Below are 20,683 nucleotides of genomic sequence, written 5' to 3'. Positions count from 1 at the left end.
GTAGATTTAGAGTTGCCATAGCATAAATAGGGCGGACTTGCATATTCAGCCGCAGTGCGGGGAACTTATATCAACTCCTCACTCACCAAATCAACAACATCAACAGCGACGACAACGAAAAGATATAAATGGCGAATAAAGAGACCTTCTACTTCTACGCCCCAACCTGGGACTATCCTCCCCCGCCCCTCGGCCCTCTAAAGCTGGGCAACGTCTTCACAGATCTGAAGAGMCCCGCCGAATCAATCATATACACCGCACCGATACCCTCTACAGCCGATGTAGCAGAAGGGTCGGTACCGTATTCAACGTACAAAAAAGACGTAGAGATATCAACCGAAAAGCTTCGCTCAGGCCGATTTGCGATTCTGACACAGTTTCTGTCTGTACTAGGTGTTGGCGTTGATTTAGGGGTTGATTGGGATAGGGGGTAGGCGTATCTCCCATCGAGCTTTCTTTTATAATAATAATGTATTGGATATGGTGTACAGAGACGACGAAACTCTCCACTTCTCCACAATAACAACCACCCAATTCCACCCTTCTTCCTCCTGGATGCAATCCCACTGCGTCGACGCCTCTGCAGATGTTCAGCGCTGGTTCGATCGTTCCCGCTTTAGAAAACCGCTCTACCTCATAACGGGCCTCAAAATCGTCACAGGAGATAAATCTGCGGAAACGAAAACCACCCGTGGTGGAGGAGTGGATGTGTCGGCGACCGTGGATGGGACGATTTGGTCTGGGGGCACGGTACCGCTTGGTGGAGGGCCGAAAGTGGAGGTTCACCAGAAGAATACGAAGGGAATAAAGTGGGGGGATGGAGGGGATTTTGTGCTTGCGTTCAGAGTTAAGAGATTCAAGGTTTCGAAGAGGAGCGGGATCAAGGATGGGGATTATACGAGAGGAAGTATGCTGGGACATGATCCCAAGGAGATTGAACAGGAGCATGTTGTTGTTGTTCTTGAAGATGAGGATGAGTTTGAAATTGAGTCTCTGGATCCGGATTGGGAGGGTGTGCGCGTCAGTGAAGGCGATGAGGATATCATCGTTGTTGTGCCGAGAGTTGACAAACCTGAAAACTAAAAATTGGCTTTTAAAGCTGTCTTTATGATCGCCCATGGGGATATGTACTTTCACATTTTACACATGTTACTATCTACTGACTCAATAAATCACGAAGGGTATAATTTATAAACTCCCGCTCCTTCCCAAACAGATTATCCGAGTACCGACTCAGCGCCACATAATGATAATCATCCCTCGATCTTGATTCCTGCGTCTTCTCCGAAATTTTGCGTAGCACGGCTTTCATGCGCGACTGCCTTTTGAGCATGTGCGCGTAGTCGGGGATGTTTATCCTGACGTACTGCAGCAAAAAAGCTGCGATAGAGACTGCTATAGGTGTCGCAAACGATGTCCCTGATTTATGTTTTGTTCCGCTTGGCGTTTGGCTATTGTTATTGCTGGGCTCGCACAGCCTCAAAGGCCAGGAAGATTCGACTGCCTCCCCGACTGTCGCGAGGTTGAGTGCGTCAGCCAACGCCGTTGGACTGAAAGGCGACCGATTCCCGTTTGCGTCGGTCGAATGGATACAAATCACATTCTCGTCGCGCGCTGGGTATGCCCGGTCGAGATTTGCGCCGCTGTTGGAGGCTGCGGCGAATAGAAGAGTGTGATTGGAGTATGCTTTGTGGATTGCAGCTTCGAGTTTGTCGTAGTCCTCGATTTCGCGGGTAGGGAAGCCAAAGGACATGGATATTATGTCGACTTTCCATTCTTCGACGGCATAGTCTATAGCCTATTGCCTGTCAGCATATACGATCCTTCTTGTGCTAAGAGTGAACGTACCTTTGCAATATTACCAGGACTGCAAGGACTCCCATCCGATATCTTCGCTATATACAACTCCGCATCGGGCACATATTCCAGCAGTAATCCCGCAGTAAAAGTGCCATGTCCGTTGTGATCCTCGACATGTTTTGGGAATTTTTCATTGGTCCAGTTATATTGTCCCTTGATTTGCTCGATGCATGCATCAATGTCTGGATGTGTCTGATCAATACCCGTGTCTAGGATGGCAATCTTGACTGGGGCTTTGGATGGGTCGACTGTATATTGTTCATACACTTCTTTGAAACGAAGGCGCCAGTTCCTGTAGTTGATGCGTCTATGAATTCGAATGTCAGTAATCGAACTTCAAACCAGGGACTAGTGGCTATCTCACGCTTCGGCCGAGTGCTCCTCGGAAACAGTCTCATCATCGAAGAATCGCATTCCTTTGTAGTCTAATTGACTTAGCTTATCCTCCTGATATGTTGGATTTTGGTAAGGAATTGATTGTTGAAATATTGGTACAATCAGTGGCGAGCCGAGGTGCCATTGCCCTGGAAGGAATAGCTGTTGCAATTGCTGCTGCTGTTTTAAATTGAAATCCGACTGGTACGGCGATTTGGGCGTAACCACTGGCTGAGCACTGACTTGCTGCTGAATCTGGGTGATTTGACCCCAACTTCCGAGATCCAAAGTCTGCGCAATGCGGTCTAAATCTTCAATAGGGATATAGCTGAATGCATGGTTCAGCTCATCTTCCAACGGTCGTATGACCTCCTGGTATATCGTGGTCTTGAGCGTCTGGTCATCCAGTCTCGCTCCATTCTCGTCTTCCCAAACTTTCGGGTCGAGGCACTTCTCAACCGCGTAGTGAAATTGAGAGTTTTCGGGTATTTCGCTTTTGCATTTTGAAAACACCAACTCAGCATCAATTGACCTGGTACGATCGTTCAAAGGGATGTTATACTTTTCTGCGAGATCTTCGAAAGTTGTCGCTAGGTACAACTCCATAAGAACAATCCCTAGCGTGACGAGATGAGGACACTGGTGCATCATTATGTCGTCGGGATCTAGATCATCCGGGTCAAAATCGTCCGGATCTATGTCTTCAGGTTGTGCATTTTTGGCATGGTCGCGGGCAAGTTTGGTCTGAATAAACGGTTTCAATGGAATGGACGAGGATGTCGTATAAAAGAATAGTATACTTGATGGTCCCCAAGTAGACGGCAGCCAGGGGGTTTCATGGAGATATAGAACTGTATAACCGAGCATTACTGCAAGAATACGCTTTGTTTTATCCGTAAGCGATCGGTACTGGTCTTGGATAAACTGCTGTAGCGATACAGGCGGCTTGCTTTCATCAATAGCAAAGCAACACTTCTCAGAGCGCAATTTCCACAATCGCCCGTCATCATCGACCCTCAATTTGATGCGATCAAAGGGCTTTCTCTTCTTGATAGGTTCGCATAGATTCTTCACTTTCATAGCGGGGAGCTTCTTTCTGCCACTGTCGTCCTTGTTGAATCTGATTGCTGCACCGGTTTTTGCAACGTTCACATTTGCCTCGTGCCACTCCTTCTGTATTGAAAGAAAAATCTCAAAGCCATAGTCAGAATCAGCAAGGTCCCTTTCATTGCTAGGTAGTTTGCGGAATGTGCTCAAAAACAGCCTCACGCCGACTTCGTGCGTTGGGTCGCATTCACACTCTTTTGATTCTAGCAAAGCCCGGAACAATGACTGAGAGGCATTCCAAACGGCATATGATGGTTGTCCTCTGCTCTTACTTTGAGGTAAAGGGCCATCGGCCCATAGCGAGGGATCGTCCGGATATTGTTCTGTGATATCATCCTCCCAATCCTCCAAGAACTGGATCAGCCTGTCAGGCTGATCCGTGTCGCAACAAAAGTCGACATATCTTTGCACGAATATCTTCTTCTTGTCACCACTATCATTCCGCACCTTGTGCCATGCTTGGTTCAACGCTCGTAGTCGAGGGTATAGATTTGCGGGGGACACCGATCGCGCATCGAGGACAGAGGATGTAACAGTCGCTTCGAAACGGTTCAGGATGTCGACAAGGAGCTGATGGTCGTCTGCAATGGAGGACCTGACTCGATTCATATGATGTCGAACCAAAAGACAATGTGCCATAAAACTGGCGTAGAAGTTCTTTGACTCGCGAGAGGGGCCATCGCTTCTGAGTAGTTTCGCAATCTCGCGAAGCGTTTCTGCTGTATTAAGAAGAAGGCTGGCATCAGAAAGACTGCCAGATGAGTCAGAGGCCACAGCCATAACAGAGGTAAATACAGCGCATCCCCATCGGTCGCCTGTATCGTTCTTAAATTGAGAGGGGGAGTTGAAGGCGTGTATTAGAAAAATAGAGGGGGTGTTGACGAATCTGACGATTCAGCTGGATCAGCCTCATTGCTCGGCACGGACCGCATTACCCACTAGTCCCAAGTTTTCCTTCCCCGCATCCGCCTTATCAATTCTTCATCATCCGACGACTGTTCGCATCAGTAAATGAGGCTCAAGCGCAGATGAATTCGGAGCCGACTATAGCAGAAACAGCTGGTATCTGTTTCAATGTATTCCAGCAATGTCTGGAGAAGTCGGCCTTCATCTCCCCGCGGGAGATGTCGCGGGTCGAGGATCAGTTCGCGAGATTCTCGTTGTGGACGGCCAATATAGGAGTCTTTGCTTCGGGACGAGCATCATTAGACCACCGTCTCAGGGAGGCACAGGAAGTCCATGAAGTGATTACTGGGCTGTTGGAGGCATTGGACGATAAAATCAAAGAGTGTAGGTAATGCGACCGAAGTAAATAATGTGCATACCAGGCTTACTCAATCACTACAGGCACCTCTTATTTCAAGTCATTTATAGAGCCTGAAGGCGATGATGCCCATGAGCTTGATCAAGAAAAGCTAGACAAGCACATTCAAGGACTTGCAAATCAAATTACCCTTCTTCACCGGTTATCGAATACTATTCGAAAAGCCAGCAGTGAAACACAAAATGCGAAAGCTGCCAACACGTTCAAAATTCTAGATGATGAAGGAAATGACGTGGAACCACTGCTACAGATCATTTTTGCCAACTACGTGCGCGATAAATTCCGCAGCATTGATGAGAAAATCCTACAACGACTTGTCCGCGCAATGATAACGCGCCGGAAACGAGTGCTATATAAGCGATCACGTTTTGGGAATATTGCTGTCAGAGTCAAAGAGACAAAGCCTCAGCCAAAAGTGCAGGCACCTCAAACACAGCCGCAAAATGACCCTGCTACGCAGAAATTACCACAAGCAGGGAGGGAAGAAAACAACGCCCTTAAAGAAGGCGAGACTGGAGCAAATTACAAATCACAAGCTGGGGTTAGTGCAACCACCCTAGCGGTAGATAAATTCAAAAAAGCTTCTGCGCCTTCTGTCATTTCTGGGACCAAAACAGTTGCTTTCGACAATCATGAAGATCTCCCATTCCCAATCCCGCCTCTTGGTCACGTCAGACGCAGATACAAGAAAATGAAAAGGGCACTAGAGGAGCAACATAAAAGTTACATGGCCACCATTTCAGGAAATACCATAGGCGCCAACGTTGATATAACAGTTGATCTCCAAGTAAAGGCGGATATCAAATTATCGAGAGAGCTCAATGAATGTTGGGACCAATGCCTTCGTGCCGTAGGCGAGGTGACGTGCCCATTCTGTTTCTATGCCATTTCGGCATTGGATATAAGCGATGACAACAAGTGGAGGTAAGCCGTACTTTCCTATCACAAATCCTTCTTCTATACTCACCTTGACAGATCACACGTTCGGAAAGACCTTGATGCCTATGTTTGTCTGTTTGAGGAATGTAATGACCAAGACAAATTGTTTGGTCATAGCGAAGAATGGCTACGACATATGCGAGACCATGCATTACGTTGGCCCTGTAACTCAAAATCACACGGCACTATAGTCTTTGACTCGCGAGACGAGTACATAAATCACCTGAAAGAAGCCCACAAAAATACATTCAGTGACGCCCAGCTACACGTCCTCGCCGATAGAAATGCGCGAGCGATCGGAACACTGTTCACGTCCTGCCCATTTTGTGGATTTGATGATACGTCAACTGGTGTCAAAATTGAGGAGCATATCGTGGGTCATTTGAGGTTTCTTGCCTTGAAGTCTTTGCCACCATTTGAAGATGAGCGGTCGGAAAGCTCTGATGCCGAAAGCACCAGTTCGCGGATCTCGAAACCTCGCAAGAGAAGCACCATCGAGAATGACCCGGACAAAGAAGTAAAAACCGATTTCATGGATAATGGCCCAATAGTACTTCTTGATCAAGATGGCGAAAGCGTCGTTAAACCAGTCTTGACTCAAAACAGACCAAGAAGGAGAAGCATGGAATGGGGATTCGTTACGGAGGCTTTCGATGAAATGGTGAATGCGAATAATGACACCGTACTACAACATATTGCAATCCAGCAGGCTCACAAATCCAATGCTGTATGGAATGTATCCCCTGAGGAGATGGAGCATATTCGCAAAAAGTTTCTCCGCCCACATTCTATCGATATGCCAGATGAGCAACTCGCACCGTTCATCGCGAAGCACAAACGAAGAATGTGGATGGGAATGCCGCAAGACGAAGGATCTCGCGATCCGTCAACTATTAAATTGTCCGGAATTGATGAAGATGCGATACGCTCTTATCTCATGGAGACGAGGGCTGCTGGAACAGACACAGGAATTGTGAATATGCCGCATGATCGTCAATATTCGTCCCGATCTGTAACGAATCTCAGATTAGAATTGCGTGAAAATCAAACGACAGTTACAGAGACGGACCCAGATGAAGGAAGTTCTGTCAGGGGCAAGCATAGTTACACCACAGACATCACTGAGCTTTCCCCGGGGCCTCAATATGTGAGTCAGTATGTGAGTATTCCGGGAAGACGGCCAGCTATACCGTCAGAATCTGGAACTCGTACTACCTCTCGTTTCTTTGGGAGTCGACCGAAGCGAACTCACTCTGAAGATCTGCCCCACAGATGGGTTTCACCAGATCAGGAACATTTAAAAGAGGATCAGAAAGAGTATCAGAAAGAGTATGTAACCATTGATGACAACACTGGCTCAACCCCTGCTTCGATAATTGATAGAGGGAGGAGTTTGAATAGAATCCGGTCTGAAGAAGGCAATATTGATCCACGGTCAGGAATGCTCGATTTGAGTGTCACAACGATAGAGCCAGAGCGTCAAAGACAACCACAGAGTCCGGGAACGCAACCAATGCCAATAAGGTTGTTCCAAACACACGAAAACACAGCAAACAGGCCGCCGGTTGTGGGGCGAAGTGAAGTTGATAATATTTCTGAAAATCCTATAACTGGCGAGATCCCCAATGCCGTGCCTCGACAGGGTGTTGCAGGAAATTCTATACTTGTCAACTTCGACACTTCAAGCCAGCAAACTAGAGTGTCAAATCTCGATGACGGTGTTTTGGATGATATGATTCAACGTCTTCTAGCTTCACCCGGATCCTCACCCAAAACACTGTGTATCAGCAATGAGGAAATAGCAACCCTGTGCGCGGTTTCTCGGGAATTATTTCTATCGCAGCCCGTGTTGTTGGAACTAAAAGCCCCGATCAAAATCGTTGGAGATATACATGGCCAGTACACCGATCTCCTGAGAATGTTTGAAATGGGTGGTTTTCCACCGAATGAGAATTATCTGTTCCTTGGTGACTACGTTGATCGCGGCAAGTCAGGACTAGAGACAATTCTTCTGCTGCTATGTTACAAACTTAAATACCCGGAAAATTTCTTTCTGTTGCGAGGAAACCACGAATGCGCCAACGTCACCCGTGTCTATGGGTTTTATGATGAGTGCAAACGTCGATGCAACATTAAAATGTGGAAAACCTTTATCGATGTCTTCAACTGTCTCCCAGTCGCGGCTATTGTCTCAGATAAAATATTCTGTGTTCATGGCGGGCTATCGCCGTCTCTGGCACACATGAATGATGTTCGCGCTTTAGTCCGTCCGACAGATGTACCCGACTATGGTCTTCTCAACGATCTACTTTGGAGTGATCCGGCAGAGATGGATAAAGACTGGGACTCCAATGAACGCGGCGTGAGTTATATATTTGGTAAAAATGTGATTCGGGAGTTTCTGTCAAAGTTCGACTTTGATTTGATATGTCGGGCTCATATGGTTGTTGAAGATGGCTATGAGTTTTTTGAGGATCGTTTGCTTGTTACTATATTCACTGCGCCTAACGTAAGTCCCTCAGACCGACCTCACTGCGAGACCGTCAAGCTTTTCTTTTGTGGGTTTCAACTAACAACGCTTAGTATTGTGGAGAATTCGACAATTGGGGCGCAATAATGTCTGTAGCGGAAGATCTTCTATGCTCGTTTGAGCTACTAAAGCCCTTATCAGCGGAGGCAAAACCTATCAAAGCTGCAAAGTCATTGACAGCAAATATACGCGACAGATGGAAGAGATGGACGACTCCTGCACCAAAGTGAGCCACTTGGCGTGTATCATGTCCCGACGAGGAGTCAGGTGTTGTTCGAAAAACGATCTTTGTATATATCATCTGGCTTGGAAGATATCTAGACATTTGGTCCCGAAAGGAATGTCTAGCTTGTCACTGCGCATTAATGTCTAGCGGAAACGGACTGTTAAGGGGCCAACAAATCCAACCTGAAATTACTAACGGATGGACTTTGTAAATTGTGAATATCAAATCGAATCCGGGAGCCAGTGAATATGTTAGGGTGCATGAGCACTAGGCTGTGTTTAGGCGTATGATGATTAGCAATCTCCAGGACTATACCAGAGGATTCTCACTTTCACTCTTATACATATGCAGTAGAATAGTACAATCCGTTAAGTAACTATATGCACGTAAAAGAGAAAGATGTAGGTTCGTTCCTAATTCTATGAAAGTCTGAATTTTGTATCCTTGATGTCTTTGATATGGGGGAAAAAATTGCATTCTGATATTCCAAAAACGATAGATTTGCCGCGCAGATTATTCGTTAATATGTCCGTCCCATCCGCTTGGTTAGGAACGAAATGTTGAATAGTCGTAATAGAATACATAACATGGCATTCAATATTGTATTGCGACGTACTTATTGTTTGAAGTTTGAGTTGATTCGTCTAAAATTTCTCCAGAAAAGGACGACGGGGTGATCTTCAATTCGCTGGAGTCTTTTGCTGCACTAAGGTAAGTCTAGAACGATGCCACTGTATATAAAAGAATGATTAGCATCCCCTCACATGTATACAGAACTAGTGAACGTATGCTTACCTCGCCACAAGAAATGGGCTTAAACAACGCAGGGTGATTTTCATCGATGCAAGAAGGAACCACTTCGCAAATGGCATCCGGATTGAATCCCAGAAAAAATGGCATCGAGTACCGTGACGCGCTTTGTCGGTTGTATACTCTGTGGACGGTTGATTTGAATGTGTTGTTTGACAGGCGGGACAAAAAGTCGCCAATATTCACGACCAGCGTGCCTGGGATAGGTCGAGCATCTAACCACTCATCGTTGGCGGACAGCACTTGCAAGCCACCAGACATGTCTTGCCATAAGAGAGTCACGCATTGTATGTCGGTGTGCGATCCAATGCCGACATCGACATCTTTCGCTCCATCATCCCCGACGCCTGGGTAGTGTATGTACACAGCATCCGCCCCGGGATGTGTGATCATTTTGTCGAAATAGTCCTCGGAGAGGTTCAGTGCAAGAGCAAAAATTGAGACCAACTTGCGTGCGAGTGTAAGACGACGTTGCCAGAATTCAATGATAGTTTCGCGGAAACCTGGAAGGTGTCTTGTACCCTCCCACAGAAATTCATCGCCTCCATATGAATAGGCTTTATTAGCGAGCAATTCCTCAGGATTTGCAACTGTCGGGTCATTTTGTGGATCATATCTTATCGAGAACGTCTCCTTTTTGTCTGATCCATTTCAGCTGTCGGTTAGCAATCACAGGAGCCTTGATCTAGAGATATACATCCACGAAGACTGACCTTTAGTCTCCTTGAGGTTAATTTGCGTGCTTCCCACGCCGTGGAATCCCTCAGCAACCTTCGATTTGCGGTAAGAAACCTTTTCTTTCTCTTCATCCGACTGAGCAAAGAACCTCTTGATCTGGGATAGTGCATTTTCAATCAGATCTTCGGGAAGGCCATGATTCTTGACATAGAAAAAGCCTGTACTCTGTGCTGCTTTTCGGATCTGTGAAGCTAATTCTTTACGGCTCTGCAGGTCGCCGTCAATCAGGCTCAGGTCGATGACGGGGATTTCATCTTCTGTGGGAAGACGTGGAGGCTGAGTGGAAACGCGCCGATATTCTGGGCCATTCAGGGTGCGAAGCTCAACATAAGTATATCCTTCCTCGGTTACGGCTGGCATCTTGAATCGAGGATTGTCTGAAACCTGGTGTGCTCGTGTCAATATTTCCTTGTGTATATCTGCCAAAACTTCAGAAGAAAACAAATTGGAAATACGCCTTAATTAGTGCTCAATGGTTTCCGAACGGCTTCATTTCTTCATTTTTGCCTCTTTCTTTCTTCAACTCTGCATGGAGAAACGTCAATGCGTATGTGACTACCTAATAGCCCACGATAACCGTCGGGGAGGCATGGCCGACGGTTACCGTCGCCTTTCCGTAACCCCAATCTCTTGGCTGCTTCATCGAAATCGCGGAATGGCCACTCCAGCCACTGTGTGATAACGCCCTGTTCATGGCGACAATATGCCTGTTTTGTGAGTGGCTGAAATGGTATCTAATCTTTTCACGTGCTGCGCCAAGTACGAATCACCCTTGTTCTGCTATCAATCGCCGATCAAAGTATTGCCATTACACAGCAATGCATAAAGAGCATGCTCTTTCGCCTGTTTCAAGTCGAAAGTTGGTAACACTTACGACGTAATGAAGTATCGTTCTACAATACGAGGGAAAAGATGACTTCTATCGCAGCAAAATTCCACAACCAACTGCTGGTCCAAAGTGAGGACCAGCATGGTAACCTGCGACCTGTCTCTGCTCTCGACAATGATTCTATCAGACCAGTCCCAGTGAAAGACCGAAAATGGAACCAGCTGACTTACATGCTGTTTTGGCTTTCGGCAACAGCAAATGTCAGCAACTTATACTCCGCCTCGACTGGTATGACGGCGGGTCTTTCGATGTGGGAGGCAATTGCTTGCACGCTAGGTGGTCAGTTTTTGGCCGGATGTCTCATAGCGATCAATGGGCGTGCTGGCGCCGTCTATCGAATTCCGTTTCCTGTTCTCTGCCGTGCTTCTTTCGGCACCTGGGGCGCCTTGTGGCCCACCTTCAACCGTGCCTGCATGTCGATTGTGTGGAATGGTGTCAATTGCGTCCAGGGAGCCCAGTGTTTACAGTAAGTTGAAGCAAACAGGCACATCTCATAAAAGCAGGTCCTAATTAACACATTTCGGCAGTGTCTTTTTACATGCTATCTTTCCATCGATTGTAAATATCCCCGACAAGATGGGCTCAAAGTCTGCGCTGACATCGGCACAAATGATGTGTTTCTTCGTATACTGGTACGTACCACTTTGAATGGAGAATTCATTTCAAACTGAAATTAATCTTTGGTAATAGGATTGTAAACTGTGCTTTCCTCGTCATCCCCATACCGAAAATGAGGGGCCTCATCTATGTCAAAGTAGTCGCCTTCTTTGGCGCAGTCTTTGGTATGATAGGTTGGACTGCATCACTCGCTGGAAATTCTACCCAGACTCTCCATCAACCGGCAACAGTTAGTGGATCAACGAAGAGCTGGTTGATATGCAAATTCTTCTTTCTCGGACTTGCTAGCTGTGGCACTTTTATTTCCAACGCCGCCGACCTCCAACGCTACACAAGAAAGCCCAATGATCCAATTGCAGGACAGGTGATTAGCTTCCCACTCTCGAATTTTATCGTTGCTGTTTGTGGCAATGTCATTGCTGCGGCTAGCAAGAGGATATTCGGAGAAGTAAGTATACCCTACGTGATTTGTATCCATATATTCATATTCCTTCTTTACTAATCCGAAACCCTTTTTAAAGCTCATTTGGAATCCGTTGACTCATCTGGATATGCTAATGGAGGGCGACCGATACACTCATGCCAACCGCGCAGGCTGTGCTCTTATCTCCCTATGTTTGATGTTCGCGACACTCACCTCGGCTATATTCGAAAACTCTATCCCGTATGTGCTTTGTTCTTCTTCTTCTTCTTCTTCTTCTTCTTCTTATTGTCATGGATAATTGACGGTTTCTTGATGCAGAGCTGGTAACGATATTGCCGCATTACTGCCCAAATACATCACCGTTAAGCGAGGTTTCTTCATCTGTGCGAGTACGTCCTCATACCAACATCAATACCATGCTTTGGCACTTGATACAAACTGGAAAGACAGAGCCCTATGCGCTAACCATTCACTTAGTTCTCTCCTACGCCATTTGTCCGTGGTATTTGCTCGCTACGGCTGCCGTGTTCATCAACTTCCTCTCCTCTTATCAAATCTTCCTTTCCGCCATTGCCGGTATTTTGATTTGCGACTACTACCTCCTTCGCAAAGGATATCTAGATATCCCCCTTCTCTACAAAGGACGGAAGAGCAGTGACGGAAATCATATTAATAACATTTACTACTACAAAGGTGGATTCAATGTTCGCGCCTTTGTCGCTTACCTTATCCCTGTCGCCATTCATTTTTACGGTTTCCTCAATCAGATGGGCGTTTCTGCGCCAACCGGTATCATCAAGTTTTACTACGTCGCATATCCTACGGGTCTATTGATTGCATTGGGGTTATACTATCTCATTTGTGTCTTGTTTCCCGCTCCAGGCATCGATAGACATGCTGGCTGGAATGAACCGAAAAATTATATTGACGAGCATGATCTATCGGGAATTACCGAAGGTATAATCCAGGATGTAGAAGTGGTGGCGCAGTGTATCGTGGGCGAAAAGAGTCGCAATCTTTCAGAAAAGGTATTTTCTGAGGCGGATTCTGCTTAGACTTATTCGTGTTACTTTTGTAAATAGTGTGGTCTTCCAAGATTCAAATTTAATAGAGCGAGACCCCATATTTGATGTTGCCAATTCTTTTGAGTGTATATCGGTCAGAAAAGCCACACATACAACCAGCCCATGATCTAATCTTTTATCCTTTGATTTCCTTTACTGCAAACTCAACTCACCCCGAAATATTTCTACATTCATATCGATTATCGTTGGCTTTTCACAGACACCTGGTTAAGATGGCTAGTGTAAGATCCCGAATCCGTAAAAGATTTGATTTGGTGCCTTGTTGAAGAAACTGGTCGATGACAAAATGCCCCTCCAGCACAGCGCTCTTCTACATGACCTTCTCAAGGATCACGAGGTGCGTTTGATTTCTCATCATTTTGAAATGAAAGATGATGGGTCTGCTTATTTAAATTGCGATCCACCCATTTTATTCGCACCGTGTCCGCAGTCAGTTATTGCCGATCATCCTTTCGATCGACCCCAATCAATGTATCGATGGATTAGAGATTCATCAAACTGTGTAGAGCCCAAGAATCTGCGCAGATAACGTTTCTCACTACCTCTGAAATTGGGCCTTTGGTGGATTTCCGCGGGAGAGAATGACACCACCATGCAGACCAGGTATCCCAGATCTGAATGGTACACCCCCCCCTCCCCCCCGGTCTACAATTCATGCTATTGCTATAACAACTGTAGATGATGTAAGTTGATCTACATTTGATCAAGTCGATGGGCTTAGAATGTCTAGGTTGCTAAGTTTATTATCGTATCATACAGGCGTTATCGACAAGTCACCGTGATCCGAAAAATAGAAAGAGTCGATAAGCGTATTAGGTATCCAATCCATCGAGATAGGTACACGACTCTCATTAGTGGTAGTGTCAAAATTCGAATTCACTGCATCGAGCTCAGCCTGCTGCATAGAGACAGAATAATCCTGTGCCTTTTTCCGCATCACATTCGTCGCCCAATTGAAAACTGGCTCAAGGGAGATTTCCGGATTATAACTCCGATGACCTTGAATTTGAACTTTTTCCATCAATTCGAATGTAAGCTTTGGGTTCGGCAGGAAGCTGGCATATTCGACGAGTGTAATACCAGCGTAGGCAGATATTAGGAAGTCGTACGAAGGCTTAACCAGTGCGGTTTGTGAGCAGAGAAGCATCCCTTTATCTAGTAGCAGGTGGGAATAGCGAATAATTAGTTCAATCACGCTGGAGATTCGTTGTTGTCGAGTAGCAGAGTCTGAAAATTCAATTTCTTCTCCTGTTCCTTCTCCTTTTGCTTCTTCCATTTCTTCTTCTTCCTGATGTTGTTGCCGGGGCACGGCTTGCAATTTCGCAACTTCCCATCGAGCCAGAATAAGACTCACAGATAAATAGGTAAAATGTAGAGTTGCTTCATATTTTCCTGGATAGTCTTCTTCATCCACTTTCTTGGAAGTTAGTCTGCTGCCTCTTTAATGAGTTTGGAAGTTTCGCTTACCTTGCAAATTCCTGACAGTCCAATTCTCCAGGTCGTCCCAAGCCGAGGATACAGATCTGACACCTTTTCGAACAACGTCATATAACAGTGTGTAAATTTCTAGCTGAGCAGCTATCGCCCTATCGCACGGATCATAATTGCGCTTCAGGGTGATCCACGGTTTTAGTGACTCAACGTCGATGACTGGTGGTTGTCCCGTCCCAATCGCAAACCTGACACAACTGGTTAGTATGAAAAGAATATCAAATTTCGGGTGGAAGAAAAAAAAGGAACGTACTTCAAATGTGTCAAAGAAGTCAACATCCATGTTCTATATATCTCTTGAGACTCCGTATCCCGGAATAGTGATATATTGGATAATTCGGACAAATTGATGCTTAGCATGGAGTGCGATATTGCAGAACTACTCACAAGCCAGCTATCAATATAACGCGACGTGTAGCTAGGGCCGAGATTGTAGAGACTGAAGATCAGCAAGACCTGTATAGTTGAAAAGGGCAGTGGTGTATCTAGCATTTGTATTCCTAAATGGCCTTTGACACAGCTGTATAGCATTTTGTGTAATTCTGGGCAATTGGCGAGCTCAACGGCCTGTATTCCGGCTAAAAGGCAAGCGGCAAAGAGAAGATAGTGGTTTCTCTTCAACAATTCCCCGGGGAAGTCGCACATTACGAAAGGACAAAGAGAAGATATGCTTTTAAAACTGTATTCTGTGTCAATGTAGGCCATTCATTCCCTTCTTTCAAATACGTGTTGTATATGTTCTGAGCGGAATACACGTACCCTTCAAAAAGCAGATCCACCAGACTACCCGAGGTTAAACCAAGTTTTGAAAGCTCACTGATGATACTTTCGTTATGGTCACGAGTAGGGGATCCATGGATAAGTTTAAACAGGTGCCGGACGACTTTGATAGGTGCGACTTGCACATCCTGTTCACTCTCCTCAGGAAGTCCATCCTCAGGAAAACTGTCCGTCGCGGTGTTTTCTTCATCTGACTGAAAGGCACTTGCTGAAACTTCATTATTGGTGGGGATAGTATTGTTCGCTGAATCTGAGTAGAGCTTCTCATTTAGTGGTTGTGATTGGGGAATCCGAGACTGGAGCAGAAGCTGCTTGATCTCTGCGAGAGAGGCCTCAATGGCATCGAGTCTATTGATAAGTCAATCATTTTAAACTTCTAGCCATTCTATGCAGAGATGAGTGATATATACCGGCTACTGCATGCGCACGTATTAGGCTGGGTTTGATTATTGCCATTATTACTGAGCTCAGGACCTGGCTGGCCAACCGGGGATATAATCGAAGGAGGCTGAACGGGTTGAATGGATGGGAGGGTGCAATCTAGTCTAAGATCGAGGCGGGKCGATGTCAATGTATGAAGTCCCAAAAATTAAATGTCCACTTCCTTCTCACACTAACAGCTAAACAGACACGCTTACCTTAGTGTTGTGCATCGGTTACATTTTTGTGATCCCGGCAAAACCTCGCATCTAGTCTTCAGGCGTCGACAAGTCTGGCATGACATGTAACGCCGTTTGCTGGGCATATTGATTTGATGGCGCGTCTAATTTTCATAGAAGAGATTGCGAGGGAATTGATATCAACCAACATGAAGTTAATTCACATTTAAGAAGTTGGGGATGGAATGCGCAATTACCCCATTTCACGAACTCTGCGGCCCATACCTACCGGTAGATACGTTTGGCCGATTTTTACACTAGAGCGCTTACAGCAATAGGGTGGAGAAGCAACAAAAGAAGGGGTTAGATTTATTAGCAAATCAGTGTAGACTATAAGATTCTTATCTAAAATTCACAGAAGTGGGGTTTGGCGTAAACTAACGGGGGTGACTGTAGGCACGGAGCCGGTGCCGGTAATGAAGCGATTTATGAGGCGATCAATGAAGCGGTCATGAGGGTTTCGCCCGAATATACTTCATGAGGTCAGCTCATAACAAATTATATTATAAGAAAACCATATATATTATAAAGGTAGTTCATTAGTCAAACTCAAATTTCATTAAGATTGAGCTTCATCAAACTGCATAGAGGATAGCCGTAGTTATGATCAGTTTGCATGTTTTCAAGCAGCACGCAGGAGACGTGTCGTATATGTACTAAATTCAATCGGCTCTCCCTCTGTGACCATAGCAGTTCCACCTACGGTTACCGCATACGGTCCAATAGCACAAGTCGGCTCCAGAGCAAAAGTCATACCTGGCTTGAGAACCATATCAGCAGCAAGTGTATCTAGTGCCCAGTGTCGTCGGTATACTTCAGATACTCCAATATTGGCGAGGTCGACGTCAATTTCACAGACGGGAACAATTGGATTCAGACTATGAATTTGTGGTCCTTTACTCCACGCTCCGTTTTCTTTCAACGGCTCTCTTATTGCTTTTGCAACCTCTCCAAAGGTATTTCCGGGCTGGAGTGCTTTCAATCCAGCATCGTAACATTGGCGAGCGATCTCGGCTGCCCATTCCACGTCCTGATGAACTTTACCCACAGCGATGGTTACTTGAAGTTGCGCCTGCATTTTTCCGAAGTCACAGAAGATCTCAGCTGCGACTAAATCCCCGTCCTGCAAGACACGAGGGGGGCTTTGTGGGCTGTAATGCCACTTAGGTGGTCCCCAATTGATAGCTTTAGGCCCTGTGAACATATGGATGACAGGAACTACAGTACCTCGAGCAAAAGCTGCATCCATTCCAGCCCTGAAAATCTCATTTTCGGGAACACCTGGAGCACAAGCTTTTACCATCGCCTGAGCCATCTCATCGCCAATATTAGCTGCATGACGTGTTACCAAAATCTGCTCATCACTGAGCGGCATTATCGCTGTCAAGAAGGCTTGCCCGACCGACTTGAAGTTGGCCTTGGGAAATTCGGATAGAATTTTATTCCAGAGGGAGTAAGGTATGACTCCAGATGGATGGATTGGTACGAATGGCTCGAGACCGCATACGCCTATCGTGCTTTCTGTGAGCCCTAGGTCTCGCAGTGCAGTGACTGTAGATTCTGCATCCCGACCCATACGAATGTTTTTTGCCGATACCCATGGTTGCTCTCCGTGCTCTCTAGCGTGTATATGGTCGATTATAGCTGCGGGCATAAATGAGAGCACGAGGGGTTCTCCTGTTTTTGGGAAAATGACCGTTGATCCGGGCCGGTGGTTTGTAACCCAATTGTCCAATGTATAGGGCCCTGGTCCACTCATTTCTGGCTCTCCGAATACGAAGAGAGCGTCAACACCATGGTCAGCCATGAAATCCCTGGCCAGCAGCCAACGTCGATCACGCTCTTGGAGTGTGTATGCCAGGGAACGCGTGGTTGACATTTTGTTGGACTGAATCTGTAGATACAAGCGTGTCTTTGAGTTTTTGAGAAAATTTGCTTGCCATACCTATCATGGCTTGTCATGGACCTTATGTTTATATGATAAACCAACAGAATAACTATTCATGTTTCCGGATCCGGATTTACCGGGTTTTGGGGTGGACCAACCCCATTTTCAGAGGTGGCCAGCTATATCGGAAACTGGCAAAAAGTAAAACCCGTTTTCAGAGAGGGACTATACAATTCATATGAAGGGCTGGTTGGAGCAGTGACAAATTTTGGAGTCTCCGGAGTCTGCACCGAGATCGTTTTGGTAAGGGTGGGTTCTATAAATCCGCGTCGATTGGGTGGTTCGGAAACTAGGCGCCAGTGCAGCGCGCTTTAAATTTTGTATGTTCCATTCCTGATTGGCATTTATAAAATTATCAGGATAAGCAATGCGCCAGTAAAGGACTTGCACCGGGTTTTGGAATTTTGCTTATGTCCATATTCATAACCGTAGGCTCGCCATATGTTGCTATCTTCGGAAGCAGTGTACTCTATGATGATATAAGACCTCCTCCCTTTGCAGTGCTGATTCCGCTCAATTTACAATTTACGACGAGTAACAAGTTGGAACTGGTTTTTTCAACTACCAAGCATTTTTTAAGTCACATAATTCAATCTGACCATGCCCCAAGACCTCTCAAAGCAGCTTCGGGGTCTTCCCCTGAAAACTACAGCCGAGGCCTGTGCTGGCGGGACCTACATAGTAACCGGCGCAAACACCGGTCTCGGCCTTGAAGCTGCAAAACATCTCGTGGCTATCGGTGCCGCAAAAGTTATTCTTGGTGTGCGTGATCTCACCGCAGGCGAAGAAGCCAGGGCCGAGATCGCGAAGGAGACTGGCAAAAACACCGCTGAAGTATGGGAAGTCGACCTTTCAAAATATGTCTCCGTGAAAGCTTTTGCAGACAGGGCCGTTGCAGAGTTGGACCGAATTGACGCTGTGATTGAGAACGCGGGTGTTGCTGCCTTGGCGGGTCAGGCGGAAGGCCATCTGATACAATTCACTGTCAATGTTTATAGCACTTTCTTGATGGCCGCTCTTCTCTTTCCTAAGTTGAGAGAAAGCGCAAAGATGTTTGGCATTTTGCCTCATTTGATCATCGTGACAAGCAACTCCGTTTTTGATATCCAGAAGATCTGGGATACGGTGAAAGAGGATCCTTTAGTGAAGTCAGATACTCCAAACATCGGAATGGGAGCGTAAGTATCTGATTGACTCCGACTTATGTTCTGGCGGCTGATATTCGCATCGCAGTTATCCCCTTAGCAAGCTGTTTGAAATTTATGCTGTGCGGGAGCTTGCTGATATCCTTCCCGTCTCGCAGACCGGCGTTGTTATCAATGCCGTAAACCCTGGTCTATGCAAGACTTCTCTTGCTAGAAATGCGCCACCTGCTTTCAAGGAGCAATTAGCTCAGATGCATGCGAGCTTCGGAAGAACCGCTGAGGATGGTAGTCGAACACTTCTACACGGAGCAGTTGGTGGAAAAGAAAGCCACGGGTCTTATTTAGACGACTGTGAGGTTGGCGAGTATGGTCATCTTGGTGTATCATTATTGGATCGGATCACGCTAACTGGGTTTTTGTTGATTGTAGTCACAAGCTTCCGTCTTGGATCACAGAAGACTCCAAGAAATACCAGGGTAAAATCTGGAATGGTATAGCGAAGGAGCTAGAGACAGTTTCTCCGGACTCGGTTAAAAGACTATTGGCAAATTAGTCAAATATTTGGCATGTATTTTTGTGCACTTTCAGGCAGTAGGGAGTCCTGTTAGTAAGTGAGAACCGCATTACCATGTAATTTCAAGCTGGTAAAGAGAATCACCGAGGACAATGTATGAATTTTATCTGTACTTACTTTCTTTTAATGATCTAAGTCAATGGGTTTATAATCAGGCCGCTAGAAAGTGTACATACCTCAGCGATATACTTCATCACACAGGGCGTTTCATGTCGCCGGGATGGGGTTAGATCTGTTTATGTCCTTGTTGTCTCGCAAAGTCGTCCGAGAAGTTCATCGTCTTCATACATACTGATTGATCAGGCAGAGACTCAAGAGTTTTGTTTGCAAACAGATGAAAGTCATAATGGCAGAGGATTGGATGGCCTTTTATATCGTACGATCACCCGAAGTGCCGCCATTTGACCAACAAGGCATTGTAAGGCGCAATCTCTCACCCCTTGCCAAAGGCTTGATCCATAACTATCAGTATAGCCACCTTTAGGTTCGCTTCGTTCGAGCTGCTGCGATCGAGAAGAGAGAATCATATCGCTCGCAGCCTATCGACTAACATAAGTACAATCATTGATACAGCCACTTTGATAATGCACACAGTCATACTCGGAATTTCCATGCCAGTGGAAACTGCCTCGTTCGCGCTCTAAATCCAATCCACAGCTATTGCATCGCTAAAGACTGCGTAGCGCAAAGGTGTATAGTATCTGTAGTCCATACTATTAATCTCTGCTCCGTGGTTTGACAGAATCTCCACAGCTTGTAATGCATGATAGTCCGCAGCCCAAGAGAGTGGGGTTCGTTTATTCAGGTCCAGGCTGTCGACCGGCACATCTTTAGACAGAAGGAATCGAAGGAGTTTGCTGCAATTCAACATTGCCGCCCAATGAATAAGCGATTGATTGATTGAATCATACGCGCGTTCAACGATTAAAGCGGCCGCGCCGGGTGCCCGTCGCGACACAAATCTGTTACCTATATTAAACCTAGAGAAAAAATTTATGCGCGCTTGGCACCGCCGCTTTGAACCTAGGTATACGAATTGAAAACTTTAGATACGCTGGAATGCAGATCTGCACGAATTTGTTGATTTGCTAAATGACTGAGTGGCGATACACTATCTTCTCTAGTATCTAGACTTATGTACAGTATATACATGTTATATTT

At 45.9% G+C, this 20,683-nt stretch overlaps 7 protein-coding genes across 7 annotated transcripts; 4 read left to right on the top strand and 3 right to left on the bottom strand.

Moving 5' to 3' along the window:
* Positions 1-128: 128 nt before the first annotated feature.
* Positions 129-1,083, top strand: BHQ10_008547 (uncharacterized protein; the record flags this gene model as incomplete). The annotated part of the gene is made up of 2 exons (XM_040881364.1): positions 129-430; positions 492-1,083. 2 exons carry the CDS (start codon positions 129-131, stop codon positions 1,081-1,083), a joined length of 894 nt encoding a protein of 297 aa, XP_040737049.1.
* A 73-nt stretch (positions 1,084-1,156) lies between these two features.
* Positions 1,157-4,122, bottom strand: BHQ10_008546 (uncharacterized protein; the record flags this gene model as incomplete). The annotated part of the gene is made up of 3 exons (XM_040881363.1): positions 1,157-1,798; positions 1,849-2,167; positions 2,225-4,122. The coding sequence occupies 3 exons, from the start codon at positions 4,120-4,122 to the stop codon at positions 1,157-1,159; spliced, it is 2,859 nt and encodes a 952-aa protein (XP_040737048.1).
* Positions 4,123-4,370: 248 nt separating this feature from the next.
* BHQ10_008545 (uncharacterized protein) lies at positions 4,371-8,365 on the top strand (the record flags this gene model as incomplete). Its single annotated transcript, XM_040881362.1, has 4 exons — positions 4,371-4,632; positions 4,690-5,590; positions 5,642-8,114; positions 8,189-8,365. The coding sequence occupies 4 exons, from the start codon at positions 4,371-4,373 to the stop codon at positions 8,363-8,365; spliced, it is 3,813 nt and encodes a 1,270-aa protein (XP_040737047.1).
* A 676-nt stretch (positions 8,366-9,041) lies between these two features.
* BHQ10_008544 (uncharacterized protein) lies at positions 9,042-10,269 on the bottom strand (the record flags this gene model as incomplete). The annotated part of the gene is made up of 3 exons (XM_040881361.1): positions 9,042-9,092; positions 9,157-9,812; positions 9,885-10,269. The coding sequence occupies 3 exons, from the start codon at positions 10,267-10,269 to the stop codon at positions 9,042-9,044; spliced, it is 1,092 nt and encodes a 363-aa protein (XP_040737046.1).
* Positions 10,270-10,821: 552 nt separating this feature from the next.
* On the top strand, positions 10,822-12,895 carry BHQ10_008543 (uncharacterized protein; the record flags this gene model as incomplete). Its single annotated transcript, XM_040881360.1, has 7 exons — positions 10,822-11,264; positions 11,326-11,430; positions 11,489-11,580; positions 11,647-11,864; positions 11,938-12,080; positions 12,159-12,229; positions 12,318-12,895. The coding sequence occupies 7 exons, from the start codon at positions 10,822-10,824 to the stop codon at positions 12,893-12,895; spliced, it is 1,650 nt and encodes a 549-aa protein (XP_040737045.1).
* Positions 12,896-13,676: 781 nt separating this feature from the next.
* Positions 13,677-17,734, bottom strand: BHQ10_008542 (uncharacterized protein; the record flags this gene model as incomplete). The annotated part of the gene is made up of 4 exons (XM_040881359.1): positions 13,677-14,338; positions 14,393-14,604; positions 15,176-15,544; positions 16,572-17,734. 4 exons carry the CDS (start codon positions 17,732-17,734, stop codon positions 13,677-13,679), a joined length of 2,406 nt encoding a protein of 801 aa, XP_040737044.1.
* Positions 17,735-18,403: 669 nt separating this feature from the next.
* On the top strand, positions 18,404-19,501 carry BHQ10_008541 (uncharacterized protein; the record flags this gene model as incomplete). Its single annotated transcript, XM_040881358.1, has 3 exons — positions 18,404-18,981; positions 19,037-19,312; positions 19,378-19,501. The coding sequence occupies 3 exons, from the start codon at positions 18,404-18,406 to the stop codon at positions 19,499-19,501; spliced, it is 978 nt and encodes a 325-aa protein (XP_040737043.1).
* Positions 19,502-20,683: the final 1,182 nt, after the last annotated feature.

Source organism: Talaromyces amestolkiae (assembly GCF_001896365.1).
Source record: "Talaromyces amestolkiae strain CIB chromosome Unknown scaffold19.1, whole genome shotgun sequence".
Classification (NCBI taxonomy): Eukaryota; Fungi; Ascomycota; class Eurotiomycetes; order Eurotiales; family Trichocomaceae; genus Talaromyces; species Talaromyces amestolkiae.
Note: the sequence above shows the minus strand (reverse complement) of the source record. Positions and strands in the feature narration are given on the sequence as shown.